Source organism: Chroicocephalus ridibundus, chromosome 8 (genome assembly GCF_963924245.1).
Source record: "Chroicocephalus ridibundus chromosome 8, bChrRid1.1, whole genome shotgun sequence".
In the NCBI taxonomy this organism is placed as follows: Eukaryota; Metazoa; Chordata; class Aves; order Charadriiformes; family Laridae; genus Chroicocephalus; species Chroicocephalus ridibundus.
Window position 1 is genome coordinate 57005092 of NC_086291.1, and position 18843 is coordinate 57023934.

The 18843-nt window shown below is 38.9% G+C and overlaps 1 protein-coding gene across 2 annotated transcripts in view; it reads right to left on the reverse strand.

Moving 5' to 3' along the window:
* TRRAP (transformation/transcription domain associated protein) overlaps positions 1 to 18843 on the reverse strand; it is a 95710-nt gene that overhangs the window by 67897 nt on the left and 8970 nt on the right. For both annotated transcript variants that reach the window (XM_063342696.1, XM_063342695.1), the window contains exons 13-24: positions 18683 to 18821; positions 15635 to 15713; positions 14391 to 14625; positions 12101 to 12428; positions 11883 to 11980; positions 11033 to 11227; positions 10305 to 10496; positions 7106 to 7271; positions 5585 to 5841; positions 4506 to 4706; positions 1986 to 2137; positions 682 to 881 (exon numbers count right to left, since the gene is read on the reverse strand). In XM_063342696.1, the coding sequence (XP_063198766.1) occupies positions 682 to 881; positions 1986 to 2137; positions 4506 to 4706; positions 5585 to 5841; positions 7106 to 7271; positions 10305 to 10496; positions 11033 to 11227; positions 11883 to 11980; positions 12101 to 12428; positions 14391 to 14625; positions 15635 to 15713; positions 18683 to 18821 (2242 nt within the window). The remainder of the gene's footprint in view (positions 1 to 681; positions 882 to 1985; positions 2138 to 4505; positions 4707 to 5584; positions 5842 to 7105; positions 7272 to 10304; positions 10497 to 11032; positions 11228 to 11882; positions 11981 to 12100; positions 12429 to 14390; positions 14626 to 15634; positions 15714 to 18682; positions 18822 to 18843) is intronic.

Consider the following 18843-nt stretch of genomic DNA (forward strand, 5'->3'; position numbering starts at 1 on the left):
TTACTACTCCTCTCACTAGCTGATGGCAAACCAGTAAGCACTGTGCCTATTTGCATATAAATGGATTGTGAGGCATTCTTCACTCTTACAAGAAAAAAAGATTACATCTACTTGCATATTTTCTTCTATGCACTAGACTGTGCCCTGAAAGATTTAATTAAAATGAAGAATCATAAAAATTCAAGTTATATTAATGTGACAATGAAGAGCGATAGGCTTATAGCATGTCTTTTCCCAAATTACTTGTCACACAGTCCCACTCCAAACAAAAAGTTTTCTTCACAGACAGAAGACACTGCAGTGCTCTAACATTTATTCAGTTCCTCTGATGGTCCTTCAAAACCACAAGTGGAAACAACCCAACTACAGACCATCCACAAAAGTAACTGCATATCTCAAGTCACACAGATGCTCTAAAAATATAAACTCTTCCAAGCTGTAGTTATTTTGTTGAGTGTAGCATTTTAAAAGTATTATTAGGTGATTGATTGTTTTTTAAAACTTGCTCAATATTTTTACCGCTCAAAAGAATTAAAACATAATTCAGCCATCAAACAAAACCCAACATACCTACGCAGAAGCAACTGCAATATCACGACTTTCTTAAAACAAACCGCTGTTAGAAAAACTTCTCTAGCCCTCTCCTGACAGCCCCCACGATCTCTGTCCCACTGTCCTTACCACACTGCTGGGCGACCGCCACCATTGTGTAATGGCGGATCAAGCTGGCTACGAACGGCAGAGCGCTAGGCCTCAGATCCTTGATGACTGCTGACATGAACGCCCCTGTCAATGCCTGCTCAAACGTCTTACGAGCTGGAGTATCCTGAGCTTTGTACCGATGTGAAATAATCACACTGGGTATGGACTTCTCAGTAAAGCTGAAAGACAAGATTAAGCTCGTTATCGTCCTAAACTGCAGTACTGGCAGCTCAATCGTGAGCATCGTCAAGTACTTAGTTTACGTTTGCTCTCGGTATCTAACACCTTCTCCACCTCCCGTTCTCCCCTCATTTTGACAGAGCTAGACCAGTTCACTCAGTCTGTATTAGTTTTGTCAACCACTGGGCTCAAACATGATGGATAGCCCAATTTCATCAGGGACATTTAAAGGCGGTGGTTCAGAAGAAGCCACGTGCATTACAAATAACAGGTATACGGCCATCACACTGCAACTCAATTACAGAATGTCGTTTCCAATATTTTGGCATTTTTCCCTTTTTTAAAATGACATTTGATTTTAATCTTGAAAGATTGAAACATTATTTATCAAATCACCACCCAACAAAACCTATTCATTGCAAAGCTATATTTGTGTCAAGTCTAACAAGTCCAAATTATAAAAGCTACTATACTCTTTAGCTACGTTTACTACACTGCACAAGTCAAAGTCAGCATACACTTTGTGGGCAAAGATGTCAAAGTTGTCTAAAAGCAATAAACTCATTAAGTATCAATGACTAAAATTGCAAAAGATGTAAAAAAAAATTCAATAAAAAGCCCCCACACTAAGACAAACAGAGGTTACGTGTGTCACTATGCTACAGTTTGGTCACTAAATGAAACTGAACTTTGCATCTCTCTCACTTCAGTAAAAAGTTAGATTACATACAAAACATCACAATCTAAATTAATCTTTAAAACACAATTAAGCACCAGAATATTCCAACTATTTAAATATATTAAACTAAGATTAATTTAAGAAAAATGTCTGAACATATCTAACAGATTATACATCGGACTGTGATTAGCAGAAGAAAATTACAGTATGAAACATTAACATGGTTCACTGGCATTAAATAATATGCTGACAAAATTCCTCTTACTGGAAAATCCTGCATTTATTTTAAAGGAAGCAGGATAAACCAGTAGGTAAAAATCCCATGAAGAATACATTGCCTAGACTAACCATTGCTTCTAATTTAGGTTATTCTAAAGACACTATAAATTTTACATACACATTTACGTTTAAAGAATTGTCATACTTGGGATGTGCAAGAAGTTGGTATAATGCGTGTTTATTATCATCCAGGCTCATCATAGCTACTAAAAAACACTTGATTACTTCCCACGCTTGTCTCCGATAATACGGTTCCGTGTTAGCGCTCTTCAAACAGTCCAGAGCAGTCTCAATCGCCTATAACGAAAAAAGACAGATAGTACCCAAACACTACTTCTTAATGTTTACAAAAAGGTGATTAATCAAGGGAATGGTACCTTTAATACAAATTAAAAGTAACTTTAAAAGTACGTACAATTTGGACTGCCTAAGTTAAGAAATGCAGAGAACGCCCGAGAAAGCTGACTTGAACCTGTGATGGCATTTGCTGTGCTTTTATTAATGCAAAGTTTCATGGCAGATACATTTATTTCCACAGTCAGAAAGCATTTGAAGTCGTGAGTGAGGTACACCTTCATTCTCTCTCTCCCCCTCAAAAAAATTTTCCTCATTTTCCCTCCAGCAATAATTGCTGTTCCTAATCTCTATGTATTGTAGGTATACAATGCATTTATACATATATATAAATGGGACCAAAAAATGTTCTATCTTACAAATTACTTTGTCATATTTTCCATGCAAATCAAGAGCTACATCATACATGGTGAAGTGTCCCTGTAAGCAACTTCTGAACACTTAATGGAAATATTACCCTTCTTTTACTTTGCAAGATTTATTTAATACATTTGAGAATAATTCAAATAATTTCTGAAAATATGAAAGCAATGAAAAGGGGGGGGGTAGATCTTTTTGCTAAATTTCTATTTTGCATATATATAAACACAGCTACTTTCTATACTTCCCAAAAAAAGAAAGAAAGAAATTAAAAACAAATGAGACAGATATTATTAAAAACAACCACATCAAAAATGTTTTGGAGTGCACAAAATAAGGAATTTCAATACCTGATCAATGGTCAATAAAATCTAGCCATCCACGCTCCAACAGGATTATGCAGAAAAAGTGGGCATTTTCCTTCTTTGAAAGGAAAGCCATCTTTCTCCTTACTGACTTAACCAGCTGTCATCCCATCACTGTTTGAACAACCTTATCAGCATCTCAATGAAAAGAACTATGAGTTTTACACAGACCATAAAGACTACCAAAGAACTACAAGAGAACATGGATTTCTCATTTCCAGTTTATTCCACTTCTTTTTCCTTTTAATTTGACATTTCCTTTTTCTAGGTACCAAGTATTCAGCAGATAACATTGTTTCTTGGTCAACACCAAGAAGCTGAAGATCGTTCCATGTCCTTAACCAACATGTTAGATGCATACAGACTTTGGAAAAGTTGGTTTGAATTAAACCTGGTGGGATAGGAAAATCCCAGCAATTACAGTATTCATCCGTATTCAAGTCATCAGCTTCAGTACAGAGGGGAAATTAGTAAAGCTACCTGCATTTCAGGAATCATTTTTCCAAGCTATTTTTAAGCCTGTTGGCTGTATGGAGCCAAAGAGAGCTACCTGCCTGTAAAGGAAGTTTTTTACTACATTCAGATCATACCTACTTATGAAAGTGTAACGGGAAAGATAAGTATTAAAACTCTACAGGCCAAATTAACGCAAAATCCAGCTTTGCTCTCAGATCCCAAGACACAGACACAGATTAGATTCCTGTAGTTAGTGAGAACTAAGCATTCGTGATACCCTGAGATTGTCGGATGAAAGCCGGTACAAGTACAAAGTGGTTTTGCAGCTATAAGTACTGTACCCAACCTACGGACTACAAACAAAACCAAATCATTTGAGGCATTAGAATAATCATCACTGAAGGATTTCTACAAGAAGCTTTTGGTACACTTCAAAAAGAAAACAGGGCGGTTTTAGAGTAGATTCCTGCTCCTAATCTAAGCGGTACACCAACAGTTAGAAAGGGGGAAAAAATGCAGAGAAAGCACGCACTTGTGCCAGTTTAGCTCCCTATCCGATCACTCTGTAAAAGTAGAACAGCACGTTTAAATCTATTCTTATGGGGGTGACATATAAAACAGTTTAAAGGGAAAACAAAGGAAGAACAGGTTGGCAAGCTCCTGCTAATTTTGCACGTCAAAATGAAACAAGAAGTTAGGGTAGCCCTACCTGCCATAAGGAGACTCTCAACTGAGCACTACATGGTGAAAAAGGAAAAAAGCTCCTTGCAGCGATTTCTGAAACAACATTTGGTCTTTAGCTGCCAGATCTGGCAACTCAAAAATTACTTGGCAAAAAAAACCCAACATCCCACCAACCATAAGTGGGGTTATGTTCTGTTTCTCCATGGCAATATAAATTAATTAGAAATCTCTTCATCTAATCGGAGGGATATAAAAAAAAAAATCAGATATACTTTTAATTATGTAAATTCTATAATTTTAGATATTTATTAATTCATATCTGGAACTGGCAAACATACCACATATTTTATTAAGGTTTTACACGCAAACAACCTTCAAAAAAATCTGTAATAAAGGAAAATTGAGTAAGATGGTTTCTCAGCACAGAAAATACCTCAAGCCCTTACCTTTTCCATTGGGAGCTGGATGGATGCTTTACAGTCTGAAAATTCAATTGTGATACTGGGCCCTTGGATTTCTGTGACCACATATTGTAGTTTCTGTGATTCCTTTAACATCTTCCTGTTACTTCCACCAAATTTACCAAGTACACGGTAAGCCACGTGAGAAATGCTGTCTGCAGGATTGCGCAGTGTACGCCACAAAGCCTGCAAGTATTTGAAGTGTTATATGGTCAGACCAGTCTCACTTCAAAATTTTTCAAGTTGTAATGTTAAAAAATGTCAAGGAAAACACTTATTCTTGTATTTGGGTAATTGATCCTGCACAACTCCAGAAAACACTCCTATAGACTGAATAAAAGCAGTGGCAGTTCGCAACAGTTCAAGTGCTTTGTAACAGGGTTGTCCTAAATGCAGTTCTGGATCCCACTGCTGTGAACGTCAGCTACAAAATCTTTACTACGCTGAAATGTAATTTCATGTTTACGACTAATATTAGATAAACAACATTATGAATTAAAGAAAAAAAGAAGCAGGCCAGTTAAGGCTGAAGTGAATTAACCTCAAAGTGCTAGTTTTTAAACATAAAAAGCAAATAAAGTAAATATTATAGTTAAACAATAAACTATACACAAGCACTGTATTAGGGGAAAGAGCCGCATGTAAAACATTGTTCTGAATTTCAGCCACATCATCTTCACTGTACATATGACATCATGTAGCTGTCAGTCATGACATGCTGAAGGCACTTAGCTTTTCTTGTCTGTTTTTTAGAAAAATTAACAAATCTTAATCATTTTCTGTACCAACTCATCCTAAACATAGTAATATTCTTGCTATTGAGTCCCAAGTCTTAACTTTAACCACCTAACGGGATAGAGAAGACATGACTGATTCACTTTTAAATCTGTCGGAGTTTTCAGTTCACCAGCACTACACCAACTGGCCTTTGACACACAAATCAGACCGGCGTGCTTCTCATGACAGATCTTTCAAGTTCCTATAACCAAAGGTTCACCCCAGTTTCTAACAACATCTAGCGAACCCACGACCTCCTGTGGTCCCCGAGAGAAGCACGGGTTTACCTGCATCAGCTCAGCTCGAACGGGCTGGATGTGATCATAGAGGAAGTCCGGCTGCAGGTTGTCCACGCACAGCTCCAGAGTTCTCAGGCCTTGGCTGACCAGGGTCTGGGACCCATTGAGAGCCGACACCAAGGGGTCCATCAGCATCGGCAGGTAAGGCAGCAACGAGCTCAAACGAACCGGCACAGTCAGGCAGAGCTCAACAAACAAGTCTTTCATGTGCTGTTTGTGAAGGCCACTTTGCAACATATTAAGCCCTGAAAATCATGGGTAAGTTACACACTCAAAGGAAAAAGGCAGTCCACAGTGTATTGTTAGAAACTGCTATTTCCTAAACTCACAGTAACCTCACGTTTTTAAATTCTGTAACATATATAGCTCTGTAAATAACATATTTACGAAATATAATACCATTCACAATTATAACTTACATCTAAGGATTTTATGCAGTGAATGCTTTTGTAGGTACATGCATATACAAAAAAAATAGTATCCATGCATGTTCTAAAATTTAATATTAGATTCAATAAGTAGCATTTGAATACAGCAGATGAAAACCAGAAAAAGGTAATTTGACTCAAACCTCAGCCTTGTATCAAGGAGAAAAAGAAAAAAAAAAAAAAAAAAAAAATCAATCCACACAGAACAAGTTGTTTTTAAAATATCTGGAATCCTGAAAAGAAACATTAAATGAGTTCAAGTACATTCACTGTCCCATACAGACTAAACACATTCTGTAACTAATTTTTCTCCCCATCAAGACTTCATATATTCCATAAACCTAGCTAGCACTTCCACACTGACACGGATATTGCCTACTGGTGTACAGATGACGTACCTATTTGCTAACTACAATAAAGACTGCCCCTACGGCTGTAGGTGGAACCACGGGATTCCATGTTCCTGAATCGTTCCAATTAGCTTAGCTTAGGTTTACGTAGTTCACATTTCCTTGCTCATCCTCAGTATCTCCGGAACACAGCCCTTGCAAGCACAAATGCTCAATTAATCAAACCGATTGCTATTTCATTTTTTTTGCCAACGGACACTACTTGCATTTATATTTATCAAGCACTCGCAGGTGCACACACACGCCCTCAGCTGCAGAACCACCACAGCTTCTCTGCAATGCTCTTCCCACAAAGCCGGCGAGGGCCTGGCAACGTTCCTTCTCCTGCCACTCTTACCCCGCAATGCTTTGTACTAACAACATTATCTATAGCTAATAAAAACTAAGGAAAGAAACAAGCAGAAAAACCCCAACCGCCCCACAATGAGAAGCAGAACAAGAAGCAGCAGAAATTGTGAAGCAGCCAGAACTATGGAGCCTGAAGCAGCGGATAGGAAATGAAAATAAGCCACGTTCAAGATATTTAATCAACTGCTAAGCTCAAAATCAGAAGCAACTTATGAGGGTTAGGGCTTTAGTTTTGTCTTGTTTTAATACATAACATAACTTTATTACTACTATTTACATAAAAAGACCAGAAACTGGGGTGGGGAAAGAAGGTATTGTTCTACCTTGCAGTAAGTTTGGTAACAGCGGCAAGAATTCTTGATATAAGAGATCATGACTGCCTCCTCCAATAGATCTGAACAGTGCTCTGAGCAGCAGGAAATAGTTATAGGGCTCTTTGGCAGTCTGTGCAAGTTCCATAGAGCTGTTCACAATCTTGTGCAAATGTGGCTATAAAAAAAATAAAGCTTGGAGATTAATAAAATATCAATTTTGTCATTATTGTACTGTACAAGAGTTTAGCATGAGACAAGTTTTTCAGATCAAAAGCCTTCAGCTGTTGCAAGTACTCTGATACCACGCTAGTTTTATACTGCTGTTGAAGAAGCGTTAAAAAGTAAAACTGTATTTGGACAGTATCGAGAACCCAGAGAACTCTTTAATTAATTAAACCCTGCTTACACATTAGCCAAATGATCAAGTCTGGTTGCTACTCCAAGCAGTAACTGCATTAAAACAAAAAATCTTCTGCAAATCTGAGACAGTGAAAAACATTTGCTCCACAGAACCTAGGGATGTCTAGCAGAAATCAGAAGTGTCACAACGACAAGAGAAGACATTTCACAACATTAATTTGTTCCAGATCTAACTTAATCACTAATTCTTAATTGTGGGAAATGATAAAATTTCACTTTGAAAGTAAACTTTTACATGTAAAAAAATGGTTATGGAACTGGTGGCCTTTCTAGAGCAGAGGACAGTAACGGTTGGCAGGAATCATTAAAAATAATTGATAAATACAAGGATTCTTACAGATCATGTGCAAACAGTGACAAAATTATGGATTTTGTTAACATCTAAAAGCTTTCTACATTGCTATGCAAATGCTGCAAATAGCCTTCATCATTCAATTAAATTGTCTAGCCAAGGCCCAGATCATCAATCCTGCTGAAACAAAAAAATGCAACAGAAGCGTGAAACTGCGGAGGCAGTAAATCACTCTCTTTAAATTGGATCTCCAGCCTATAAAATCCAAATGACCTTGATTCTGATGACAAATGAGAAGAATTTAAGCAAGATTATATGAATATTGCTTCATATTACTTATGAATATTGCTTCATATTGCTTTTATCTTTCAAAGAATCTGGAAAATTAGTAGTCCCTACTCTGTTCTACCCCGAAAACATACACTGAACTCATCCTGCTGTAACAAATCGTTAAGCGCAGAAACCGTTATCACACAGTTACCCCTACCAGAAATTTTGTTTATTCTAAGGTAGAAGGAAGAGAAATGGAGAGAAATGATGAGAGAAGAAGCACTGTTCAACTAATACCTTTAGGTTTTTTGTGGATATAGGCAGCTATTACTTTTATGAGAAAGCAGACTCTTGCTTCAAGCTCAGCATTTCTAAACTTACTGAATAATGAGATGATCTCATCAGCGTAAACAGATCCTCAGACTACACAGACAATATGTTGTCAATAGAAAAAGTAGCATTCCTTAATCCAGACTTTTCAAGAGAAAAAGGAGAGAGAAAGGAAAGCTATCAGAAGTACTCAGCATGGATTCACCAAGGGGAAATCATGTCTGACTAACCTGATAGCCTTCTACGATGGCATGACTAGATGGATAGATGAGGGGAGGGCGGTAGATGTGGTCTACCTTGACTTAAGCAAGGCGTTTGACACGGTCTCCCACAGCATCCTCATAGGGAAGCTTAGGAAGTGTGGGTTAGATGAATGGACAGTGGGGTGGATAGAAAACTGGCTGAAAGATAGAGCTCAGAGGGTTGTGATTAGGGGCACAGAGTCTAGTTGGAGACCAGTGACGAGTGGTGTTCCCCAGGGGTCAGTACTGGGTCCAGTCCTGTTCAACATATTCATCAATGACCTGGATGAGGGGATAGAGTGCACCCTCAGCAAGTTTGCTGATGACACCAAGCTGGGTGGGGTGGCTGACACACTGGAAGGCTGTGCCGCCATACAGAGAGACCTGGACAGGTTGGAGATCTGGGCAGAGAGAAACCTTATGAAGTTCAACAAGGGCAAGTGTAGGGTGCTGCACCTGGGGAGGAACAACCCCATGCACCAGTACAGGTTGGGTGCTGACCTGCTGGAGAGCAGCTCTGTGGAAAGAGACCTGGGAGTCCTGGTGGACAACAGGATGACCATGAGTCAGCAATGTGCCCTTGTGGCCAAGAAGGCCAATGGCATCCTGGGGTGCATCAAGAAGAGCGTGGCCAGCAGGTCAAGGGAGGTCATCCTCCCCCTCTGCTCTGCCTTGGTGAGGCCGCACCTGGAGTACTGTGTCCAGTTCTGGGCTCCCCGGTTCAAGAGGGACGGGGAACTGCTGGAAAGGGTGCAGCGGAGGGCTACAAAGATGATTAGGGGACTGGAACACCTCTCTTATGAGGAAAGGCTGAGGGATTTGGGTCTCTTCAGTCTGGAAAAAAGACGTCTGAGGGGTGACCTTATCAACGCTTATAAATACTTAAAGGGTGGGTGTCAGGACGATGGGGCGAGGCTCTTTTCAGTGGTGCCCGGGGACAGGACAAGAGGCAATGGGCACAAACTTGAGCATAGGAAATTCCACCTAAACATGAAGAGGAACTTCTTTACCCTGAGGGTGGCAGAGCACTGAACAGGCTGCCCAGAGAGGTGGGGGAGTCTCCAACTCTGGAGACATTCAAAACCCACCTGGACGTGTTCCTGTGTAACCTGCTCTAGGTGACCCTGCTCTGGCAGGGGGGTTGGACTAGATGATCTCCAGAGGTCCCTTCCAACCCTATGATTCTATGATTCTATGATTCTAAGAGCAGACAATAACTAACTCAAGAGGTACGTGTCACTGAACACGAGGTGAGTGAACAAGATTCACCAACGCACAAAAAAGTGATTCCAGTCTAAGCAAAAGTCTTCAGTTAATAAGGAAACAAAGGGGCAAAAATCTGCAGGAAGATACGCATATCCCGACCATGAAGTGACACGGGTTTATGGCAATCCTGATCGGATCAGTCATTTATACTCAGAATTAGCACATCACCTTATAGTTTCAAATACGAAGCAAACGTTCACAGAACCCGTCTCTTATAAATAAGGCAATGTACCTGGCAATCGGCAAAAATGGAGATGTATCACTATAGTGGTTCAAACTTGAAAAGACCATCAAATGTTAGCGTAAAACTCCAAGTTTCTTCACACGTCTGAAGAATGTATTAAGAGTCAAAACAGATTTTTTTGGTTTTAACACAAATGACCTTTACCTTCAGCATTTGTTCATTTTCAGCTGCAAATAGTGAAACCGAGCCAAAGACTAACTTGAACAGCTTGAGATACAGATTGGAGAGTTCCACGTTAGAGCCCATTTCTGGCAGCCGATCCAGAAGATACTCCACCAAAATGGTTGCAAAGAGGGCAGAGGTAGTAGGGTTTGCCAAGAAGGAGTTGGCAACAATCTATAGAAGGAAACCACAATGGAATTATTGTTGCTGTAATGAAAAGAACCGAGGGATAAATGCGCTACCCATTTAAAACAGAAAAACTAAGACAAATTTCTTCCACCATCTCCACTGCTACCCAAGTGATTCAGCTTATCCCCAGTGGAAAACAACCATGCATATAACTGAAGTATTCAACTTTAAAGCTTAATTTTAAATGTATATGATAGGACTTGTGTTCTGTAAAACAGTAGGTCAGAACATTAACGCAACAACCTGAACACAGGAACTCCACAATGCTCAATACTTCTCAGGGATAAAGTCCATTCATATCTTCTAAACCAAAGTGCTCATGTTTGTATTGAATCACTTAGTCTGGAAAGTTTTCTCAAAAATCCATCTTTACAAAGTATTTTTTAGACTGCTTCAAATCTTGCATGTTAATTTCAACATTATTATTTATAATTCCACTTCAGCCTATGTACTTCACAGCATAAGCTATTTTCCACAGGCTGTGTATTATCAAATGAAAAAAGTAAACGAAAACATAATACCTGAAGAGCATAGTTTTTTGAGATTCTCTCCACCATATAAGGAACAGTGGTTTGAAAGATTTCTTTGAAAGTTAAAGGGTTCATCATTGTGAATACACCAGCAAAATGCTCCAGAACTTCCTTTTCCTCTTTCATTCTGACTGTCTGACAGTTTGCTACTCGAACATATGTCTGTCCGTTTCCTGCTATTTGGACCTAGGGTGATTTAGAAAACACATATATTGGCTACAGAATTTGAGTAACTTTTTCCCCACTATGTTTAAAGTAACTTTTGAAAAAAAAACCAAACAGATTTTGTAGGTTTCACATGCAAGCCCCATACAATCAGAAGCTGGGCATAAGAGCCAACAGTGACAATAAAAATATTAAAATAGAGTGTTTTCAGCTCAGATTTTAAAACCATGAAGACAGGAGTGGAAAAAGACAACAGAAGGAGATATCAGCCTATCGTGAAGTTACTTAATTTGAAATCAGATACATTTACATTTAATCAGTACTTTGTGTAACTACAGAAGATAAACATAGCCATGGGAATGCTTCAACCGATAGCTGAACTATCTCGATGAAGAAAAGATTTAATCCGCTACATGAAAGAAGCATTTTTGTCTGTCCTGCCTGCATAAGCACAGACTGTGTGTTCTTAACAGCTGTTAAGAAAATTTGCTCCTTGCAAGTGGTAAGTACTTTGAAAATCATAACATTTCCCAATAGCTGTGATCCTGAAATTAAAAACGTAATGAAAACATGCTACGCGTGAAATCTGTCTTTTAGCTGACAAATAAATCCTTGTTAAAAGATCTAACACCCAGTAACTGTACAAATAAAAGCACTATGTGGGCAGGTTACATACCTGATAAATATCTAAAGCTTGCATTGCATATTTTACCAGTTTAATATAGATTTGAGTCTCCTTAGGTTGCAACTGCTTATTGGGAATGAACTGTGCTTCTGAAAGAAGATAAAGAATAAGACAGTAGTTAACCATTAAAAATACTATTTGCTTTCACGCTAGAGAGTTTTAATTGTAGGATCACAAGACAAATATAATTAAATATTATGCAGTTTTACCACCAGGAGCTTTGCATGATGTTATGCCCCACGTGATTGTCTTGACACCACAGACCAAAGTTTTTACTAAGCTTCGGCAATCTGTGACCTGAAACGTCTGTTTGTCTTCTTTTTCTTTCTCCCCTTGTTTTTCAAACACAGGTACCGGTGCAGGGGCCACTGGAGTGGCCGGGGCAGGAGAGGGAACAGGAACAGGCGCTGCATTTGCTGCTGTCGGTACTCCGGGTAACGCGGCTTCAGCAGCCCCAAGCTCAGACTGTGGCTTGCATTTTTTAAAAATTACGGAAAGCTGGTATCGTGCTATAGTGTGAAATTTCAGAACGAAAACCTACGGCACAAAGAGGAGAGGCAAATGTAAGAGCAGGGACGGGGAAGAAAAAAGAAAATAAGTTTCTTCTTCAAAAATCTTTCAAAATTCAACAGTACCAATACTTCAAGTCAGCATACTGAGATCAATAAAATTTACAGCTAAGTATTTATACAGCTAAGTCGGTCAAGAGACAGCAAACATTTTTAAGTGTACCAACAATGTAGTTTTCTCACTTTTAACAAGTTCCAAAAAATATATATTTGCTGAAAACTAGTAAATCCCTCGACTAAAAATTGATCTCCCTACAATTCTTCTTAATTTAAAACGAAAAGCTATTTGAATTCATTTTTTAAAATAAGACTTAATATTTCAGTCTATAAATCTTCACTATTAAGCATACAAAGCTCGAATTTTTCAGATGTATATGTAATGTATGTTAGGTGTACTAAAAGATGCATACATTACAGGTTTAAGTTTTAGTTCTATGCAGCATATCGGATTTAGAAAGCAATAATCAGTCCTGCAGACGAGTGGTCCCCAACATTTCTCCCTCTTGGTTGACACTAAACAAGGAACACGTTGCACAAGGTCTCAGTTTAAAATTTTCTGTACTTCCCAAATTTTAAAGTCTAGATCTACTTGGCTTCCTCAGACATTTCCCCACTGCCACCACAATTCTGCATGCTCCCTTCTTCTCCAGACGTATCTTCTCTGAATTCACATATTATTACAAATTTTAATCTGATAAACAAATGAACAAACTGTGCTACATTACAGATTTTTTAAAAAGTAGGAAAAAAAGTAGTTTATTTGGAAGACAAACCCTACTAGAAAGCTACTTCAGTTTGAGCACTCTGGAATAAAGGACCCGTTACAATGCATAGTGCGCAGATTTTTCACTTGCACCGTCACTTGCATTTTGTATTTAGAATGAAAGCCTTTCCCCAAACCACTGCTACCTTAAGGAAAACAAAAAGTTCAGGGGCAATACTAAATAATCTGGAGGTGCTTAAAATGACTAAATCTCTTCCCTGGTGCATCCAGAACCATGACCGTCTGTCAATGGCAGAGAGGAGTCAAAGATGGAAGGGATCCACTACATTCAGAATTCGTAGATTGCCCTTCCCAAAAAAGGCAGCCATACGGGTTCCTCACTCATCTAAAAGCTTTAATGCCAGTTCGATTTAGATTTCAAGACATGCTCTTACATCCCAAAACGAGATTATTAAACCAGTATTTACCCTAGCAGTGTTTTACTCTACGATTGAGTGAATCTTCATGTTGTGGCAGCAGAAACACTAGGCAACCTTTTTCCATTAACAACTCGGCTGCAGCAAGCTTCCAGCGCATCCCTGATTTTTAATAATAACAAAACAAACAAAAGAAAGCCCCTCAAAAATCCTCCATATAAAGAAGATCCTTAAAAAGGATCAGTAGGTCTTGAAAGTGGGGATATTTCACGTTTTACAGGTTGTATTGGGCTATGCCAAGCACCTGCAAGATAATCCTCTTCCAGGATTTAAAAAAAAAAAAAAAAAAAAAAACACACACAACGCACCCCAAAAAAAAACCCACACCACAAACACCTCACAACAAACAAACCACACCATAACCAGAAGGCATCAAAAATACACTATTCCTACCTATTCTTCAGTGAGGAAGAAATTAGATTACAACTCAAATTTAAAAGAAAATTTTAAAAAATACCAACAGTTAAGCTACCCCCAGCATCAGAGCCATTCAGTTTCTTGCTTTGAAACAAGTCACTGAATGAATAAGCTGAGTGGGCAAAGCACCTCTGCTGTTCTTGAGATACTATCCCTGTTGCACAGCATTTTAAGGAGCCCATCTCTGATACAGCACGCAGACTGTTTCTACATATTCTCATTTCTGAAGAAAGCAGAAAGTAAAATGTGATTGACAACATACTATAAACTAGGACATTCAACTTATTATCAAATGTTTTAAACAAATCAATACCTCCAGCATTCTCATAAGAATATCTCTACCATTTCCATTTTCCTGTTCGCTTTTAGACCGGATACAGTCCACCAAGTTCAGCAGGAGCTTGCAGGACATTGTCTGGATGCTGCTCGGCAAGGACTCGTCGTCAATGTTCTTGGCAAACAACTGGACAGCGAGGGAGAGGTCGTTGAGTGGTAGATGCTGACGGACGTGATGGACCAGGTCTGCCAGCGTGCTGTATGCAAGCGGTCTATCAGTAAAAACAAGAAAACACATTGGGGACAATTAAAATCGGTGTTAATTGGACTTAACCAATAATTACTGCCGGGTGCTATTTCCAAGATTCTAAATCCAAATTTTCTATTTTTATATGCAAATGCAGAGTTCACAAAGCTTTTTGAGTTACATGAGAGAATGATAACCTGTAGAACCTCAGAAAGACGCATCACACTGTCCCACACCAGGATCACCTCTCTGGTCTTTCCATTGCTGAACAATCCCTGCACACACTTTCATCTACAGTTAAGTGCAAATTAGCATGTTTTAAGCCACATTTTAAGCAGCGTTGGTAAGCTGTTTCACAATTAATCATTGACGATTCATGATTTCAAAAGTAGTTATGAAAACTGACAGATTTTTAAAATAATTTCTTTCCAAATACTGAGTTTAAGCAAATACTTCTAAATCTAATACATGCTGTGAATAAGGTACACTTAATACTTTAGTAAGAGGAAATAATTCTCCTAGTGCACATTATTTTAACTTGGTCAGCAAAAGCACCTAAAAACTAGTAGACTATTGAAGACTCAGAACGTAAGTATTCTCCCCATTTGTGTTTTCAATTGTGAATGAATAAGTTTTAAGGTACTTATTGACGAAACAGTTTAAATCTCATGCAGATTTTACGCTCGACACAAGACTTCGGCGGTTTTGTGAAATATTGGGAAGATACTGAGTTGATTTCACTGTGACCACTCTTTTGGTTGTGCTCTGCAATTCAAAAAAGTGAAATACTTTTCATTTACCCGTTTATCTCATTTTGCCCTGCACCCCCACTACCATGCTGCACGATCAACATGTTAAACACCAACCACTCTTCACGGCAGCAGAAGCCCTTCCAATATCAGAATCTAATAAAATTAATTATTTAAAGTGAAGATTGAGAACAATATACAGAGACTGTTGTAAATATTAATAAACCTTGAAAGAAACCAGCCCTGGCAAGTGCACAGATAGCTATCCCAAACTTGCTGTCATACCTCAGTGTCTCTCGGGCAGTGTATCCGGAGCCAATTAGTATAGATTCATCAAACAGCTTGTCCATACATGGAATAAATTCTAAAATTAAAAAAAGAAAAAAAAAATCAAAACAAGTAGTTAAGTATTAAACCACCTAACTTAGGTATTTCACACTAAATCAGAAAATTAATTCCTGAAGTTTATAAAAGGCAGTGTCATTTACAAGGAAACTTTCAATTAACCTCTTGTGCCTATGAACTGCCCTGACACTTGCCCCTGCAGTGACACTACAGTACGCTGTCAAAGCCACAGCGTTGACACGAAAAAAACAGTTACATCTACAAAGAGAAAAAAAAAAAAGCTTATATTATTTTCAACTTTGCAGAACTTTTTAAATGTAACTATTGAGTTACTGAAAAGGACAAGTTTGGGCAACACAACTTTATTTTATATGGCATCTTATCAGACAAGCTCTATCCCAAAATATCAGGAGGAACACATGCAACCTGGGGCCCAGGGAACAGAGGAGGATTTCAGCAACAAAAACAGTGACAAAGCCAGACTCAAGAAGCATTTTCTTTTTAATATGGAAATCAACAAGTTTATGGAATTGATTACGTCACTCCACCCTAAAGGCAGGTGATAGAAATGGCAGGAAGGAGGAACTGCTCCCACTTCCAAATAATGCAACAAGCTAAAACTTATTAATAAATAATTGAAAAGTCACAGAGGAACACCCAGCAACCTTCAAACTCCACAGATTTCCAAACAATATTAAAGATAAAAATCTAGCATCTTCTGAACGAAGCCTGAAACGGACAAGGAATCAGTGAGGTCCACTGAAATGAAAGGGACAGTGTGGTAGCTGTCTTTGCTTTAAGAGAACGTCACATTCTGCAAAACCACAGAGCAAGAGAAAAAGAGAGCATCCGCATTGGTTTTTGAGGGGGTAGAGATCTGGAAGACTTACAGTGGAAAACGCAAATAAAGAACAAGAATAAAGATTTTAGATGCAAAGACAATCCATTATTTTACAAGGCAACCACCACAGCAGTCGCAACGCGAGAATAAATTCAGTCATCGCCAACAAATAATCATAGAATCTTCATGGCTGGAAAGGACCTTTGACATCGTCGAGCCCAACCATACAGACACAAAAAAAAACCCCTACAATCTCTGTCACTAGAGCATGCCCTGAAGTGCCAAATCTAGACGTTTCTTAAACACCTCTAGGGATGGTGACTCAGCCCCCTCCCTGGGCAGGCTGTTCCAGTGCCTGACCACTCTGTCAGTAAAGTCATTCTTCCTCATATCTAATCTAAACCTCCCCTGCCGCAGCTTCAGACCATTTCCTCTGGTCCTGCCGTTATTCACCTGGGAGAAGAGGCCAACCCCCACCTCTCTCCAACATCCCTTCAGGGAGCTGTAGAGGGCAAACTAATGCTGTGGAGAAAAGAGCTGAGTCAAAAAGATGGCTGCAAAGAAACTACCTTTGATCATCAAACCACTGTTTGAAAAAAGGAATTAGTCTTAGATGCACTAGTGTCATCAGAGCAAGGAGATTAAGACACAAATCCTGACAATGAAAAAAAGCAAAAGGAATGCAAATTAAAAAAACAGTAATGAGTTTTTGTGTGTTGAACACATTTAACATTAACATTCCTGTGTTGTGCTACTAATCCTAATGTGAACTGGTAAGAGAAATTAAAGCAAAGCAAGCAATAATCAATTGCTTACACCGGATCACTGATCGAACTCTCTCATTAAACTTCATAACATAGGAATATTTTACTTCGAAATTAAGAAAAGTTCACAATATTTGGCCAGAATGAGAATTTCAGAAGCGCCATACAAACCACTCTGGCTTTTTGAAATGGACATCTCAGTTAAAATGGGCAAGACCCACAAACATGAAACACGCCCGTCAGCACTCATTTTCCCAAGTCAGTTGAACTGCACCAGCAGAACGACCGAAGCCTTCTACACATCTCCACATACTTTGTACCCTATTTCTCCTCTTCCTCGCACTCCTTATTGCTCCTGCGATACCACATTCCCTCTTCTCACCATTTCCAAGCATTTCCTCCTCTACACCTGCTTTGGGGCAGGCAGGGAGCCTGGAGCCGGGCTGGAGGGAGGCGTTGGCAGCACACATGCTAAAACGCCAGCCAGCGGCCATGAAGGGGCAACGAATTGCTAAGCTCACACTGCTCTTTGTTCCTCCAGCGAAGACACTAACTCAGGTTTTGTCCGCTACCCAAACACTAAAGTTCACAAACAACACAGAACATCTTATCTTTAAGATCTCGGTCCTCTGTTGAATTTTGTTGAAACTGGTCAATTTCAGAAGTAATTAAGGAGAGGCTGAGAAACTTAGAACAATTAAAATGATTTCTTTAGAAAAACAGTTAAAGAAACAGCTTTCCATGTGACCCCAATACTAAATTCTAGAAGTAGGAAACATGCTGGTTTTTTGGTGAGCTCACAATACCTGTAAGACATCACACTGCCCCATAACTGTTGTTAGCAGAAGGAAAAGGAAGGGGACCACACAGTAACGATGAAAAGACAGAAGTTAATATTTTACAAAGTACACTTATCTCCAATTTTGCAATTCTGCCAAAACAGAACATATCCACCCAACCCAGTCAATTCGGGCAGACCAAAAATAGCTTTCCTCTGCTAGAAGCACATTCTATGAGCTGAATCAAACATGGTATCAGTCTTGACAGAACTACTTCCGCTCAGGTCATCAGATTAGGATTTTAAAGTATCCGTACAACTGTAGGCACAACTACAAACCAACACAAATTTTTATCATCAAACGGTAATTACTCGGAACCTGGAAAGCTAGAAAAGCCACTTGTTCAGCATGCCATCTTAGATTATTTTATTATTTTTTTTTTTTAAGGAAAAAGAAAAAAGGCAAATCAAAAGCCACAACCACCCTAAAAATATTCAGAAGTATGCAATAGTCCAAAACAAATAGTAAGCAATATGCCTCAAATACACAGAAATACTTGAAATCTTTCCAGTTTATAGATACGTTTTTAAAGAGTACTACATACGGCTCCTCAAGTCTGTCGTCAAGATGTGCTTAGCAGCAATCAGAAGCTCCTTCCGGAGGTGCGCCGTTTCGGCTGGGCAATTGGAGAGCAACTGCAACATTCCCTTTACCATTTGCTGAGAATATTTAGCCACTAATTCCTATAACAAAAATTAACATGAA